The following is a 15,144-nucleotide window of genomic DNA, read 5'->3' on the forward strand; positions in this document are numbered from 1 at the left end:
TGTGCCACACATTTTTGTTTGCTGCATCTTTGACACGTTAAACATATTCTGTTGTTCACAGATCAACTATTTAAAAGATAGTTTTACTGAAAAATGAGGATCTAAGGCAAAAAGTGTTTTTCAAAACAATAAAAGGTTAATAATACAACTTTAATATTTTTCTCCGTACATTAGAATGCCTTGTTTTATTTTTTTCTAAGCAAAAAATAATAACTAACATACATTTACAAAAGACACACACTAAAATGACATTCAGTGTAACAATAATACATTTAACAAAAAATATTTAGAACAAGACCAATTTGTATGATCACTTATTTTATATATTTTAAAACATTTTTATATTTTATATATCTGTTATATTTGTTATGCTGTATATGATGATGGGATATTATTTCACCCATATTTTGGCATTTTACACAAAAGTTATTTGAAACATTAAAACAGACACTTTTAAACATTTAATATGTTTCCTAAGCATGTAAAATCACTTTTGTAAATTTAATTTGATGGAAACACCAAAATTGGAATCATTACAAAAAAGGAGCAAGGTAACATATTTAGTGAATCATGACATTTCAAAGTATAAAGAATGTGCTTTCAATCATTTTATTTACAGCTTTGTTTATACAGCTTTGCATAAAATCATTTTTACAGTGTTGCATGTATAAATTCATTAAATAAATATCATTTAATTTAAGGAGAAACTGATACTTAAGCAAAATTATTTTTTGACCAATTTTTTTTTTTTTTTTTTTTTTTTAACAGCAACAACATTAACAACAAAATCTATTTTTGCTATTGCATGTCAGAATCTAATAGGGAAATATTTCAGTGCTAGAATACAACATACCATTAATCTAAGAACATTCACGTCTATTTGTTTGAGACGTGGATGCAGCGGCTACATCTGAGTACATCTATTACTGTGCAAAAACATTTTTACCTCAATAAATATTTAAGATTCAGTCTTAACCTTCAGCTCAAAACAGCCTATGGTGCGAATACAGCATTACACTATGATATATAATTTAGTACTTTGGGTGTTTACCACGGTATTTAATCCCATACTATAAATTGTAAAGAGTAATTAGACAAATATGCGAGTGTGCAAATATTAAGCATGTGGTATTGTAAAAAGAATTGAAAGGAATTGATTTCTGTGCATAATGTTCAGACACATACTTGTTATCATTCACAGTGAAGAGCAAAGAGATGAAGGAACATCATCTTTCATTCGAAATGCATCAATAAACCTAGTTCAGATGTCAGCAACCCCTCAGACATTCTTACATTTGCTTTACAGCATTAAAGATTCAGCCTCACTCTAAAACCAGTCAAAAGGTCGCAAGCCTTCAAATGTGTGTTTAGTGCTCAAAAAATGACAAAGAGAGAAAGATTTTAACACTTGACTTGAGGCCTGTATATATAATGCATTAGAAAAAAAGCATTCTCAATGCATGATAAGTATGTTCGCATTGCATTTCATCATCTTTTCACTGCAAATGTAACCGGTTGCACTTTCAAAAGAGCCCAAAGCATTACAGCGCAGGATTGAAGAAATGATACTGGGTGTCAGTCATGTGTTTTAATAGATTAAACTCTTCATAAAAGCAAATACTGCATTGCACAGGTTACTTCTGGCAAAGGAAACCTGCAAATATCAGAACATTTATGAAACTTAAATTATGATTTAATTAAATCATTTGAATATACAGTATGCATCAGTGTTATTTTAGTGTACTGTGATATACTTTTTAAATTATTTTTAATTCATTTTAATTTTCATATTTTAATTTTATATTTTGTTAAGGTTTTTGTCATTTTTGTTATTTTTATAAATAGTTTGAGCTATTTTAGTACAAAAGGTTAAAGTAAAATGTTTTAATTCTATTTTTTATTTTAAATTGTAGTTTTAATTAGAGTTTCAATTAATTATAATAACCCTGATATGCATACAATGATTTTAAAATCATGATTAAAAAAGGACATATTTACATAAAAGTTGATTACAAACTATATGACTTTTAATCCTGTAATCCAGATAAAACCAACTAATCATAAATGACATTTTTAAAATTGCGATTTCCAAGCCATCTTAAATCATATGAATATATTCATAAGCTTTAATAAAATCATGATTAAAAAAGGACATTTCAATAGTTATTATATCTTTTTATATGATAAAAGTACTTGCAAACTACACATGATTTTTATTTTTTAAAAATCCAGTAATCTTGAATGACTGGAAAAGTCACAGATATTCATTTATTAAAAGGTATGGGAACGCTGAGTGTTCAGGCTTCCAGCTTACTGACAACATTTCTCGCGTACATTATGGATTTCAATACAGTGATGCAGCACAATATCAAAAAAGCAATTTGCATTAATAAAACTCAGGCAGCTTCCTGCAATCACATACTCAGCCGTAAATGTGTGACTTGGGCATCCTCCAACACTAATGCTCATGAACTCCATCATACCAAACATCCACAGGCTTCCATTAGAGCGCTCAGGATCCACCATCATGATTTGTTAACTTCAGCAGTCAAAGGTTAAACAGTTTTGTGGAAGGGAATTCTGCCATTTTTAGTATTTTAAGGCAACTTATGGAACTAATCCAGAATTGCAAATGGTTCACTTGGGAAGTCTACCATGACAGGTACGTTCAAACGATAACTGAACTGAAATGTGTCTTGTGAGGTTGTCAGGTTTTGTTTGGTGCTATTTCTTGCTAGAAGGACAGAAGTATAATTAGATTGTGCGAATCAAGACTAATTGTCTACATGCATCACACATTCTTTGTAACTTTTGTTTAAAATGGATAATTTCAACATTTCAAGGTTAAGTTTATGGAACGAAAAATTTACATTGCAAATCAAGTGTGACCTGCAGTACCATGATTTTAGGCTATACAAACATAAAAATGATTTTATAGCATAACCTACATATGGAAGACATTAAAGTGTCCCTATTATGGGTAATGAAAGGCTCATATTTTGGTTTTGGGAGTCCCCAACAACAGGTTGTCATGCATGCAAGGCCAAAAAACACTTTCATTGTCTTATAATATGCATTTAACTTGCTCCCAAAAGATTCGCTCAACGATTCATATTTCCAAACACTTCCTTTGCGTGACGCTAATCTGGTGATTGGTCCAATTGGATCATGTCTGTGATGCCTGATAAATCAGCGTTTGTGAGCGCAGCGCTGCTTTGTGTACAACGTTACTGTGGAAACTGCTATTTTACACTTCAAAAGCGGCATCTAGTGGCAAAGAATGAATTAGCATTTTCATTCAGACCAACACGAAACAAGTGGGTGGGCAATATGCTAATGTTTCATGTTAATGTCAACATGAAACAGCTTGGGATTCGTTTTAAAAGCGACTTGTTTGATTCAGAGTCGACTCTTTCTTTTGAGAGATAATAACTTTATACACGGTGCACTTTCAGATTTAAAACTTTGCAGGATCTGTTACACACTGGATGAAAGGTAATTTTCAAAAATCCATAATAGGGGCACTTTAACTATGCGGAATACATCTTATTTTGCATCACAGAAGTAACCTTGTTTAGAGATGTATTCTTTTCTCTTTTTTCTTTTCTTTTAACAAAGCCTTTACAAATGAAAGGAACTGTACTTGAGAAAGGTAGTTAGGCGACTAGATAACCTCCAGTGTTGGGAAGGTTACTTTGGAAATGCAATAGCTTACAGATTACAAATAACCCTAATTAAAATGTAACGAGTAGTGTAACTATTACAGTTACTTTATGAGAGTATGTAACTGATTAGATTTGTTTACTTTTCTAATGAATGTTTTCAGCTGTTATTCATTTTCATCACTTCATCACTTGAACTAAGATTAGAAAAATGTCATTTTAAAACACAGCCACCAAAACATTTAAAAATATATTATATAGTTTAATAGCTATGATACTGTTTTTGAAATCAAATCTTTGCATAGCTATGACAGGAAACACTAACATCAAACAATGCCTTGGAGAAAAAAACAGTTAATTAAAAAAAAAATAATAAGCATATATATAAACCCAAATAGTAAATAAAACAATAACTGAATAAACATGTGTCCTACTCCACATCCTAAACTCCTGAAATATTAGTGTCTCATATTTTAGAGCAGTCAATGCAATTACATCTCTCTCTCTCTTTGTGTGTGTGTGTGTGTGTGTGTGTGTGTGTGTGTGCGCGTAAATATTCAGATGTAACATCCTTTGTAATGGTTTACATTTTCATACATATAACTGTGATTTAATTACACATTTTTCTCAGTAACTGTAAAAGACAAGAGTAATACTTATATATATAACTCCGGTACATGTAACTATAGTTAATCTCCAACATTGATAACCACAGACAAACATGAAAAGTGCATGGGTCATCCGGTTGTTACAGAGGTTCATTAGCACAAAAGAAACCAAGAGATCCTCTTATTAGCACCAAACCCCTAGTGTGAGTCTAGTCACTCAGAATGAAATGGAAGAGTTTGATTTGAGCTCAGAGCAAATATCACAGATGGAGAAAGTCATTTGATCTCTATCGTCTTTAAACACTCTCATTACACTGTCATATTATTTTCCTATCGTATTTGTTGATTTAATGCTCGGGTCACTTATTTGTACTTCTGCGGATTCAAAATTGCAATGCCATTACTGGTCACATGGTTTTAATTATCTTGGATTTAAGCTTTTTGTGAAGTTTACCGTTTGAAGTCTTGGTCGAGGGTAAAAACAATGATAATATATACATTAAAAGTCATTTTAACAGTAACAAACAAAGTATAAACACAGGTGTGCTTGAATGCTATATTTATGTAAATAACTAAATAAAAACAAAAAATAAATATTTATGGAAAAATAATGTGATCTGTATGTACATAAATAAATACAAGTCTGCTCTAGTGTGATTTTTTATGTATCTATATAAATAAATAAAGTGGCCATATATGAAAAATTATATGCATTTATGAAAATGACAGTCATTCAGCTAGAGGCAGTATAATGCTGGAAAAGGCCTGACATAGTAACCTAGCAGGCTGTTATATCTGCTTGACTGGTAGAGCAGAATCGCAGCTTTACCAGTCAAACTGCTGTAATTATGGAGCAAATGCTCCAACACTGACAGCTGCTGAATTGCTCCCTTAATAAGAGGTTTTACCTGAAAAAATGAGGGAGTTTAGCTCTTGCAGATGGTTTATAACTCTCACATACAAATACTCCATTAAATCAAACATCATTCAGTTTTAAAAGCACAGATGATGACGAGGCTCACTCAGGAGATTTTTTAAACGGTAAGTCAAAGATGTTTACAAAAACAGACAGCATAAAATTTGATTCCAATGCATTTATTCTGTCACATATAATTAATGCATATTAAGTACCCCCCCCCCCCACCAAAAAAAAAAATAAACATATTTGCACACTTAAAGTCACACTTTCAAATGTCTGGATGTTGTTGCAATAGATAAATTATCAAAAAGCAAGTCTCATCGGTGCTCAAATGCTGTTTAATTTTTGTAAATTTTTTGTGGCAATCTGTGCTTGAGATCTTTTTTTTTTTTTCTTTTTTTTTTAAAGCAAATGCCACTTGGTTTAGGAGTTTTGTATTTAATATAGAAGCTCTGAGACACTTAAGTGAGACTTAAGAATGCAAATATTGTACAATACTTCATATCCAGTGATTTAACACTGGGAGGCTCTGTAAATCAAACAGTGATGTTAGTCTGCCACCTGCTGGTCAATGAATCCGATCATTTGAAATATGATGGAGAAGATGGATTTGTTTTATTTTGGGATTCAGTGCACTGTTAGCCTATTATTGGGTAACTAATTTCAATGCATTAACATAAAGCTTAGGTTAAGCCGTAGAAACAAGGATAAACATTTGAGGAATACAAGGGAGAATATACACTATATTGCCAAAAGTATTGGGACACCCCTTCTAATGAACTGGTTTGACTACTTCAGTAATTTCCATGAGTACAAATCTTGATGTTTAAGCATATAATGATATTCTAGGTAATTGTGTGCATCTTATTTTATAGCAACAGTTTGGACAGGACCCTTTTCTATTCTAACATGACAATGCCTCTGTGTATAAGGTAAGGTCCAGAAAGAAATGGCTGAACACCTCTGCTGTGACTTTAAATGCAGACCTTAAGCAAAAAAAATCATCACCAAACACTAATGGCTTGTACAAATGGATACAGTCATTTTAAACACTTCCAAACTGTTGCAACAGAGATGGAAATACAATTTTTGAAAACATGAATTATGTTTGTTGCCACAGTTTTGGAAGTGCCTTTTTCTGTTCTAAAGAAGAGGGTATCCCAATACTTTTGTCCATATAGTGTAAGTCATTGTATATACAAGCCAAAACAGTCTAAAACAGAAGAAACAAAAAAAATGATGTGAGACACACAGGAGAAGGACTTTTTCAGTGGAGGAAGCGTTATTATGGATTATTTTGGACTAGAAGAGGTGGTTTAAAGGATTTGTTTCTTATGTACAAACACACAGTTTTTAGCTTCTCAAGACATTAACTGATGGACTGGAATGGTGTGGAATATTGTGATGTTTTTATCAGCTAGCACAGCTTTGGACTCTCATTCTGACGGCACCCATTCACTGCAGAGCATCCATTGATGAGCAAACGATGTAACTTTTCTCCAAATCTGTTCTTATTAAGAAACAAACTCCTACATCTTGAATGACCTGAGGGTGAGCACATTTTCAGCAAATTTTAATTTTCGGGTGAACTCCTTTACTCACGTCGCATTACACACACACACACACACACAGAGAGAGCTCATTTAAAACACAGCGCAGGCCACAAAAACTATGAAACGGGTATAAATGGTATCGTTTAATTTGTGACATATTTTCAACATTCCTTTCTCAAAGTTTCATATGACAAGTGTACAGGAATCATTCTTTTCACATATATATTTATATATCTTTTTTTCTCTCTCATGTTATTGCTTTACAGTAAAATGCATTGGTTGGATATGTCCATTAAAGCATGACAATACATTCATATACGTGTTACAGATGTATTCAGTTATGGTTTATAGTAACTAACATGAAATATAGATACATTTATATTTTGATCATCATACATTTATTATTATAATCATTGACATGAATCCTACATCACATTGAGGTCACAGTGCATGGGGTCGCAGTTCATACACGTATTGAATGTGTGTGTGCACTTATTTTGTAAGTTCCCATACAATCCACAATATGTAAAGGTACAACAATTATGCCATTTGAATTTTAATAGTTAAAAAAGTGACTTCATAAACAGATATGTGATCATTGTGTTGGTAGACAGAGAATGTTTGTGTCAAGTCTCAAATGAAGAGCCCACCAGTTCAACTGATGGTAAATCAGTCATGATCAAAGCATCTCAAACGTACTGTATGTACAAATTATCTAAAGAACAAATGACTTCCAATAGCTGTAAAAGTCTGCATTATCAACATGTGCATTATAGGGTAAATCTTTCAAAACCGGTCTAGAAAATGTCCAGGTTAACATTCACCCCAAAATTAAATAAAGTAAATAAAGATATTATATTTTGCATAAAGAAAATTAAGTCTATTATTAAGAACCAAGAGTTTTTGCATGGCAACATTATTTTCATGAGAATTATACACATTTCCCATGAATTCGTAGTATGTAAAGCAACAAACATATATATATATATATATATATATATATATATATATATATATATATATATATATATATATATATATATATATATATATATATATGGACAATATATTTGACAATTCAGACTTTTTTCATGCAGTTCTTCAGAAAGAAAGAACTGTGACATATAAACATATAAATTGTGAAGATATTAACTTGCTATTTTGAGAAAAAAAAGTTTGAATTGCGAGATAAAAAGTCTTATTTTTTTCCTTTTTAATTATTAAAAAAACAGAATTGCAAGATGTAAACAAAATTCTGAGGAAAAAGGTCAGAATTGTAAGATTTAAATGAAGATTCTGGGGGAAAGGTCAAAATTGTGAGATAAAAGACACAATTATTCTTGGGTGGAAACAGGCTTCAATACATTATAATTATAAAATAAACCAAAATGGGGGTAAAACATTGAAACAATGAGAGTTTGAGGGGGTAATGTGCTTAATTCTCTTTAAATCAGTGTCACAATAAACCATTTTTAATGGCACAAAAACAGACTTCATGTGCAAAATACAACGTCAGCTTTTGATTTGGGGTGAAATATACCATGGACATGTTTTTGTGAGATTTAACCCCATTTTTATTACAAAATGGCACTAGTGAATATTCATCTATGCTTGGTTTTGTTCTCTAAATGTTCCTGTATCAGTCAGAAATGCATATACTGTACATGAAGTGTCTGTGCGAAAAGTCAAGAGGAACAATGGTAACTGTCTCTGGATGAAGTTGAGTTTGGAGGATCCGCAAGACGCGCTTAAACCAAAAAATAAACACCTTCACCGTCTCCATCACTTCTCACTGAAGCTCGTCTTCCTCGCAGAAGTTCAGGGCGGCTCATTAGTCTGTGTTTGAGTCTGGAAGCGCCCTGTGAGGAGGACGTTAATGCCCTGGAGAGCACAGCCACATCCTCCCTGCATAGTGTCCACTACAAGTCCACATCCTATTGCTATTTCACTTCCAACATTCATAAAAAAAAAATGACGTCCGGACTCTGTGCAGTGCTTATATTGCATAAACCCAGTTCTCCCGACACAAAAACAGCTGCGGATTTTCACAATCTTTGAGTCACTATTGGACCTGCATGATGGGAAAACATCTCCGCCGAGGTTTGGTTCTGTAGCTGCCGGGTCGGGCAAGGGCTGTGGTTGCCATGGAGACGACTGTCCAGAGATCACCTCTGTGGAATGTCCCACAATGCACTGCAGTCGCAGGCGTGTGCTGATGATGGCTGTGTTCACACTGCAAAAAATGATCTTCCTTTGTGTTTTTGGCTCGTTTTCTAGAACAAATACATTCTTAAATCAATCTCTAATCATTTATTTGAGAAGCAAAATGACTTGATATTAAGTCTTGTTTCATGAAAAATTTGAGTTTTTCCTTAAAACAAGAAAAAATACCTGTCAACAGGGTAAAAATAAATAAATAATTGTTTTCCCTTTGAATTAAGTTATTTTTTCTGACCACACTGGCAGATACATGTATTTATTTAAGTTTTAAGCTTAAACTTACTTAATTTTGAAAGACAACAAGACCTAATATTTTAATGAACTAATATTAAAACAATGGGGTCAGAAAATAAGATTTCCGACTCTAAAAAACTCAATTAATTTTGATACTTAAAAAAAACAAAAAACAAGACTTACAGGGCCTAACTTAAGTCACTTTGCATCTCAAATCATGTTTTCTGAATATGTAATTTTTACATATGTTTTCTTGTTTTAAGCAAAAACTCACTTTATTTTATTTTATTTTGTGAAAAAAAAATATTAAAAGCGAGTGAGTTTAAGCTTAAGAAAAAAAAAATCTGCCAATGGAAAATATTTTTTCTTGTTTCAAGCTTAAACTCAGATCTGATCAGTTGAAAATGAAAAGTCATCATTCTGCTTCTCAAGTCTTTTATATCTATATCTATATCTATACATATATATATATATATATATATATATATATATATATATATATATATATATATCTCAAAATGCAGTTATTTCAAATGCATTTAGTTTTGTCGGTTTTTTTTTCTTGTTTTTTTTTTTTTTCAGAAAACAAGACTTCATATCTTGTCATTTTGCTTCTCAAGTAAATGTATCTTGTTTAAAGATTTTTTTAGAAATATGTACCGGAAAACAAGACAAAAATACAGAGGAAGAATCTGATTTTTTGCAGTGCGTGTGTGGATTGGTCAGATGAGAGTCTGTCTGAAGATCTTCCCCTGATATGCACAAATACACACACAAAAACAGCTACACACAAACACACACGTCTGACAGAGGAAAGCACTTCTGACCGAGACCCAACCGCTCACTCACTTGCTTTAAAGTGCTCATTTCTACATTTCACAATAAAAGAGCCCCTCAAGAGCATAAGACCAGACCAAAACCACCAGAAACCACATCACAGATGCTCATCTATAAATAAATATGATTATTGAATCTCTTTATAGGCAAGTTTATATTCACATAGCCCTCAAAGAGGCTACGGCAAAACTTCCTAAAATCATGAAACAGGAACATTGCTTTTTGTGATTAAAAATGCACAAATTCTACAATTTATATGCAAAAAAAAAGATTTATTATCAGTATTTATGTCTGTTTTTCTAAAATATCTAAATATCGTTAAAACAAAATTTGAAGTTGATTTTTCTTGCCTAAGGGCAAGTTATTTATTTTTCATTGGCTCAAGTTAAAAAATATAGATGTGAATCATAACCCTATTTTTTTTAATTGGATGAATGACACACTTTTTTCAGTGTAGGTCAGGTTTAAGCTTTAAACAATTTGCCAATAATGTAAAAATATAAGGAGTTTGAATTTGAAATAGATTTTTTTTACTCTTTATTACAATAACAATGGATGACAAGCAATATTTTTATTTCTCTTGAATTTCTAAATATTATTATTAATATTTTGTTGACATAATTCTAAAACTAAATATTCGAGTTTATGCTTAAAACTATTTGCAAATGATGTTAGAAACTAATTAAAATTAACTTAATTGAAGATATATTCTTTGCAAACTCTTAAAAACTCGATGTCTTAATATTTCCAAGTAAATTTATCTTGTTTTAAGGATGTTTAGATATTTCTACTAAAAAATAAAAAACAAGATCAAAAATACTGATTATGAAAAAAAATATGCAGAATAACCATGCATGTGTCCTAATCAGGCACGACACGCTTCCAATGAAAAGTAATTAGTCCGTCTGCAATGAAAGTCGACGCTGCGACACTGCTGCTGATTAATATGCAGATGTTTTAGACCAATGAGATTGCACTGATTAGCATGGATGACCTGATTATAGGACACAGTACTAACAGAAAATGTTAATTTATCTTGCATTTCTAAATATTTAGCTTATTTCTAAGCCAAAAAAGCAATATGCTGCAAAAGAATTCACAGTTGTGTGATCAATAAAGACTTCATGAAGAGATTCAGTGGTTAGAAAGAAACAGATCAGTGTAGGCATGTAGAAAAGGACGAATGCTTATCCAGGCGTCCATACGCTCCGTGTTTGCCATGCATTCTGAGATATTAAAGATCTCAACTGGAAGAGAAGAGCTGCCGAGGAGAAGTTCCTCTTTCTGGGGTCAGAATCAGGAAAATGAGCTGAAGTAGAAGATCGTATCCGTTTGTCCGTCCACAGTGAGATGAGTCGAATAAAAGGAGCTTGAATAAAGTCTGAGGTGATGATTGTTCTGGAGCTCGTGACATCAGGACGGTGCATTCTGGGATACGGAGTCTAGTCTTCCTGACACATGGGCAGGTTGACGAAGGTGAAGACGTTGTATTCGATCATGATGGAGAAGCAGAGGAAGATGGCGTATAGCACCAGCACATAGACGCCCAGCTTGAAGTCCAGCTTCCACCCGTTCAGATGAATCCCAAGAATCTGCAGTGAACAGAAAAAACAGGTAAGAAGCTTTAATCACTTACATATTGCTTTTGTTTGTTAATATTCCCATTTCCCATTCAACAGTTTCATTTTATTGTTTATGAATCGATTTTTACATTTATTTAAAAGAATCTACAATTTAATAATCAAAACATTTTCACCAAATACAAATAAAATATAATATTCAGTTTAGGCAATAGTCACTCACTTCATAACAATAGTTTCATTTGTTCATTTTCTTATAAACTGATGTTCTTTGTTTTTTTGATGTTTTTTTTTTTTTGACTACAAAATATTCAGCAGCTAAAAATTCAATATTCAATTCAAGCAATAGTCAATCACTTTACCATTAAAAAAATAACTTTCTATTTTAAACTATTGTCATCTCTATATTAAAGTGTTAAGCTGAATATTAAAATTTAAATTGCATAACTGTTTTTTTTTTAGTATTTGATTTAAAAGAATCGACAATTTTACGATTTAGTTTTACAATTTTACAAATTATTCAGACAAAAATGCAATATTCATTTTTAGCATATGCCAATCACTTTGTAATAAATGTATAAATAAATATTTCATTTTATCGTCATTATATTATCAGGTGCTAAACTCAATATTAGTTTAAATGGATCCATTTTTATTAACTGATGTTTTATTATTTATGATTTATTTAAAATAATTTACAATTTGACTCTTTAAAATACATTCAGCACATAAAATAAAAACCAAAAATACAATCCCTATGTAGTAAATTTTTTTCTAACATTTATAATATATGTTAACTGATTTTTGTATTATTATTCTTTGATTTATTTATCCAGGTGTTTATATATATATATATATATATATATATATATATATATATATATATATATATATATATATATTTTTTTTTTTTTTTTTTTTTTTTTTTAAATAAATGTATAATATTCTCCACACTTACACAATCATCAAAAATTCTAGTTAAGGATAAGTATTTATTTTAATCATCAAAACTGTGATACCAGAATTAACAGGGAAATTATTTAATTATGAACAGACCCACACGATATCTGTGCATCCAGATTTCCTCCAAATCAACACACCTGTCATTCAAGAGTTAATAACTTTTCAGCAGAAGTCACAGAAAAAGTCTACAGCTTGCATCTGATCCTGATTGAGTCACGAATTGTCTCAGGAGAACCTGCTGATTTACTCACGGTGAGCGCGACAGATCCCAGCAGCAGCACCACGGAGTAAACCAGTCCCCGACTGTTTATCATCACCTGTACAGAGGGAGGAAACAGCATCATCAGCTCCCACAATGCCACAATGCCATTACACCATTACAATAAAAACAGATCTGGTGTTTCAGTGCTCATGTGTTCAACAGAAGCTCCTGGTTTGAGAGGAGTTCAAACAGAAAGAGCTGCTGGATGTGCTTACAACTGATCCATAACTGACTGCCATGGTCTGCAGCGCCCAGGGAACGCCGAGCCCCACCAGAATGTCAAAGACATTACTGCCGATGGTGTTGGACACGGCCATGTCTCCCAGACCTGCAGAAACAAGACCCGCTTTCACACTGAACAAGCAATGCCGACTCATCATGCAGATTCAGAGGTCATTTCTCCAATAGCAATGCCAAATAAGTGTGATCTGAAGATTGTCATGTGATAATCAAATAGTAGCAATGGAAACCGCAACTTAATGGAAAAAAAATAACTTACTAAATACATTTAGCGGTGGTGAAATTAAAGCAAAAAGTAATATGCAACATAATAAGGAAAGCAAAAGAATAAGAAAAGTGGTGAAAAAACAATAGCAATGCAAAACTTTAAATGAAAAGTAGCCGCAAAAAGTGCATTTTACTAAAATATAGTTTCAAAAATATATTTATTTTACTGCATTTAAGTATAAAAATGACATTCGGTGGCAGAAATTCCATGCTATGTCAACTGCTTTGTCTTTTTCAATAGAAATGCAAAACTACAAAGGAAACAGCAGAAAAGCAGCCACAAAAAGTGTTTCCATAAAGCGTTATTTTATAAAACAAGATAAGATTTAGGCTACGTTTACACGATAATGATGTTGTTTTTAAAAAGTTTCACATGTACACAACACATTTTTTCAAAACGATTCGCGTTTACACATATCCTCGAAAACGCTGTATTACGTATCCCAGGCCAGTAGTTGGCACTGTCACCTTGGTAATAAACAGTACCTGTAGGAAAGTGATGATTATTTGTTGTATGATGGTTGTTGCTGTTGGTTGTAATATTGGTGAAGTAAATACACACTTTGCTGAAGAAACGTTAGCAAACTCTTAAGCAGCAACAACAGTACCATGTACTCCACCATTATTGTGTATGTTTGTTCGTGCTTGTCTTTAAAATCAACACGTACTGCGCATGTCTACATACTGTACCTAACACGTACTACGCACGCGCATGACATCACCGTTTTCAAAGATTCCCGGTTCAGGTATTTACACGGAAAGGATAATGGTGCCATTTTCGTAAACTTGCACTTTGAAACTGGTTTTCAAAAATATGCGTTTTCAGTCCCCAAAAAGCCGTTGTCGTGTAAACGAACAGGCAAAACGCTTAAAAAGTTTCCTGTTTTTGGCTGAAAACATTGTCGTGTAAACAGCCCCGTAGTTAAATAAAAAAATACAATAATTATTATTATTTAAAAAAATTAAATAAAGTATTTCGTTTATCATTACGTCATCACTATAAAAATATTGGTCCTTCTTTTTGAGAATCCTGAAAAACTGGCTCAACAACACGGACTATAAAAATTACATTTCGTGCCAGCAATTACACACTTAATCTTTTAGATACATAAATGTAAACTTCAGTGTAATATGAGCCTCAGTATTTTTCTATGGCTGGAAAAGTCAAACCATTACAAACTCATCCTAAAAACTATACTGTGTACTATGTAATCTTGTATTCTGCATAGGGCAGGCAGCATTGAGATGCAGTCCATGTCTGAGGAAAAGTGATTAATAGTGACACAGGAACAGGAAATCACATTTTGTGTGCCGTAGCGCTTTAATCAGATACATGAAGGTAAAAGAGTCTGTATTTCATGTTAAATTCATCCTGCCCCAGTTTTATTGATCAGAAGGGTGCGGTCGATCTACCTTGACGAGCCACGATCAGACTGGCGATGCAGTCCGGGACGCTCGTGCCCGCCGCCAGAAACGTGATGCCCATGATGACGTCGGGAATGCCGAGCGTGTATCCGATGATCGTCACCTACAAGACAAAGTAAAGCTTCACTAAAAACAAGACAGACTAACCGGAGAGAGACACTGACAGACGTGGCACCTACCATCCACACCATGAAGTAGGAAAAGACGGCGATCCAGACGGTGGAGAGGATGAAGGAGAGCATGAAGTATTTCTCCCAGCGAGACTTGGCACAGTTTGGGATGGTGAAGTACAGGATCAACAACAACGGCCAAGAGATCAGCCATTTAATTCTGTTCATACAGCCGTCTGAAACACACAACGTACTGTTTCAAAA

The 15,144-nt window shown here is 32.8% G+C and overlaps 1 protein-coding gene across 1 annotated transcript in view; it reads right to left on the reverse strand.

The window, feature by feature from the left end:
- Positions 1 to 10,430: 10,430 nt before the first annotated feature.
- Positions 10,431 to 15,144, reverse strand: part of slc24a4b (solute carrier family 24 member 4b) — a 33,376-nt gene continuing 28,662 nt past the window's right edge. The window contains exons 13-17 of the mRNA XM_042746921.1: positions 14,950 to 15,116; positions 14,759 to 14,873; positions 13,054 to 13,166; positions 12,828 to 12,893; positions 10,431 to 11,625 (exon numbers count right to left, since the gene is read on the reverse strand). Of these exons, the coding sequence (XP_042602855.1) occupies positions 11,476 to 11,625; positions 12,828 to 12,893; positions 13,054 to 13,166; positions 14,759 to 14,873; positions 14,950 to 15,116 (611 nt within the window). The 3' untranslated portion in view covers positions 10,431 to 11,475. The remainder of the gene's footprint in view (positions 11,626 to 12,827; positions 12,894 to 13,053; positions 13,167 to 14,758; positions 14,874 to 14,949; positions 15,117 to 15,144) is intronic.

The sequence above is a fragment of the Cyprinus carpio genome, chromosome B20, assembly GCF_018340385.1.
Source record: "Cyprinus carpio isolate SPL01 chromosome B20, ASM1834038v1, whole genome shotgun sequence".
NCBI lineage: Eukaryota > Metazoa > Chordata > Actinopteri > Cypriniformes > Cyprinidae > Cyprinus > Cyprinus carpio.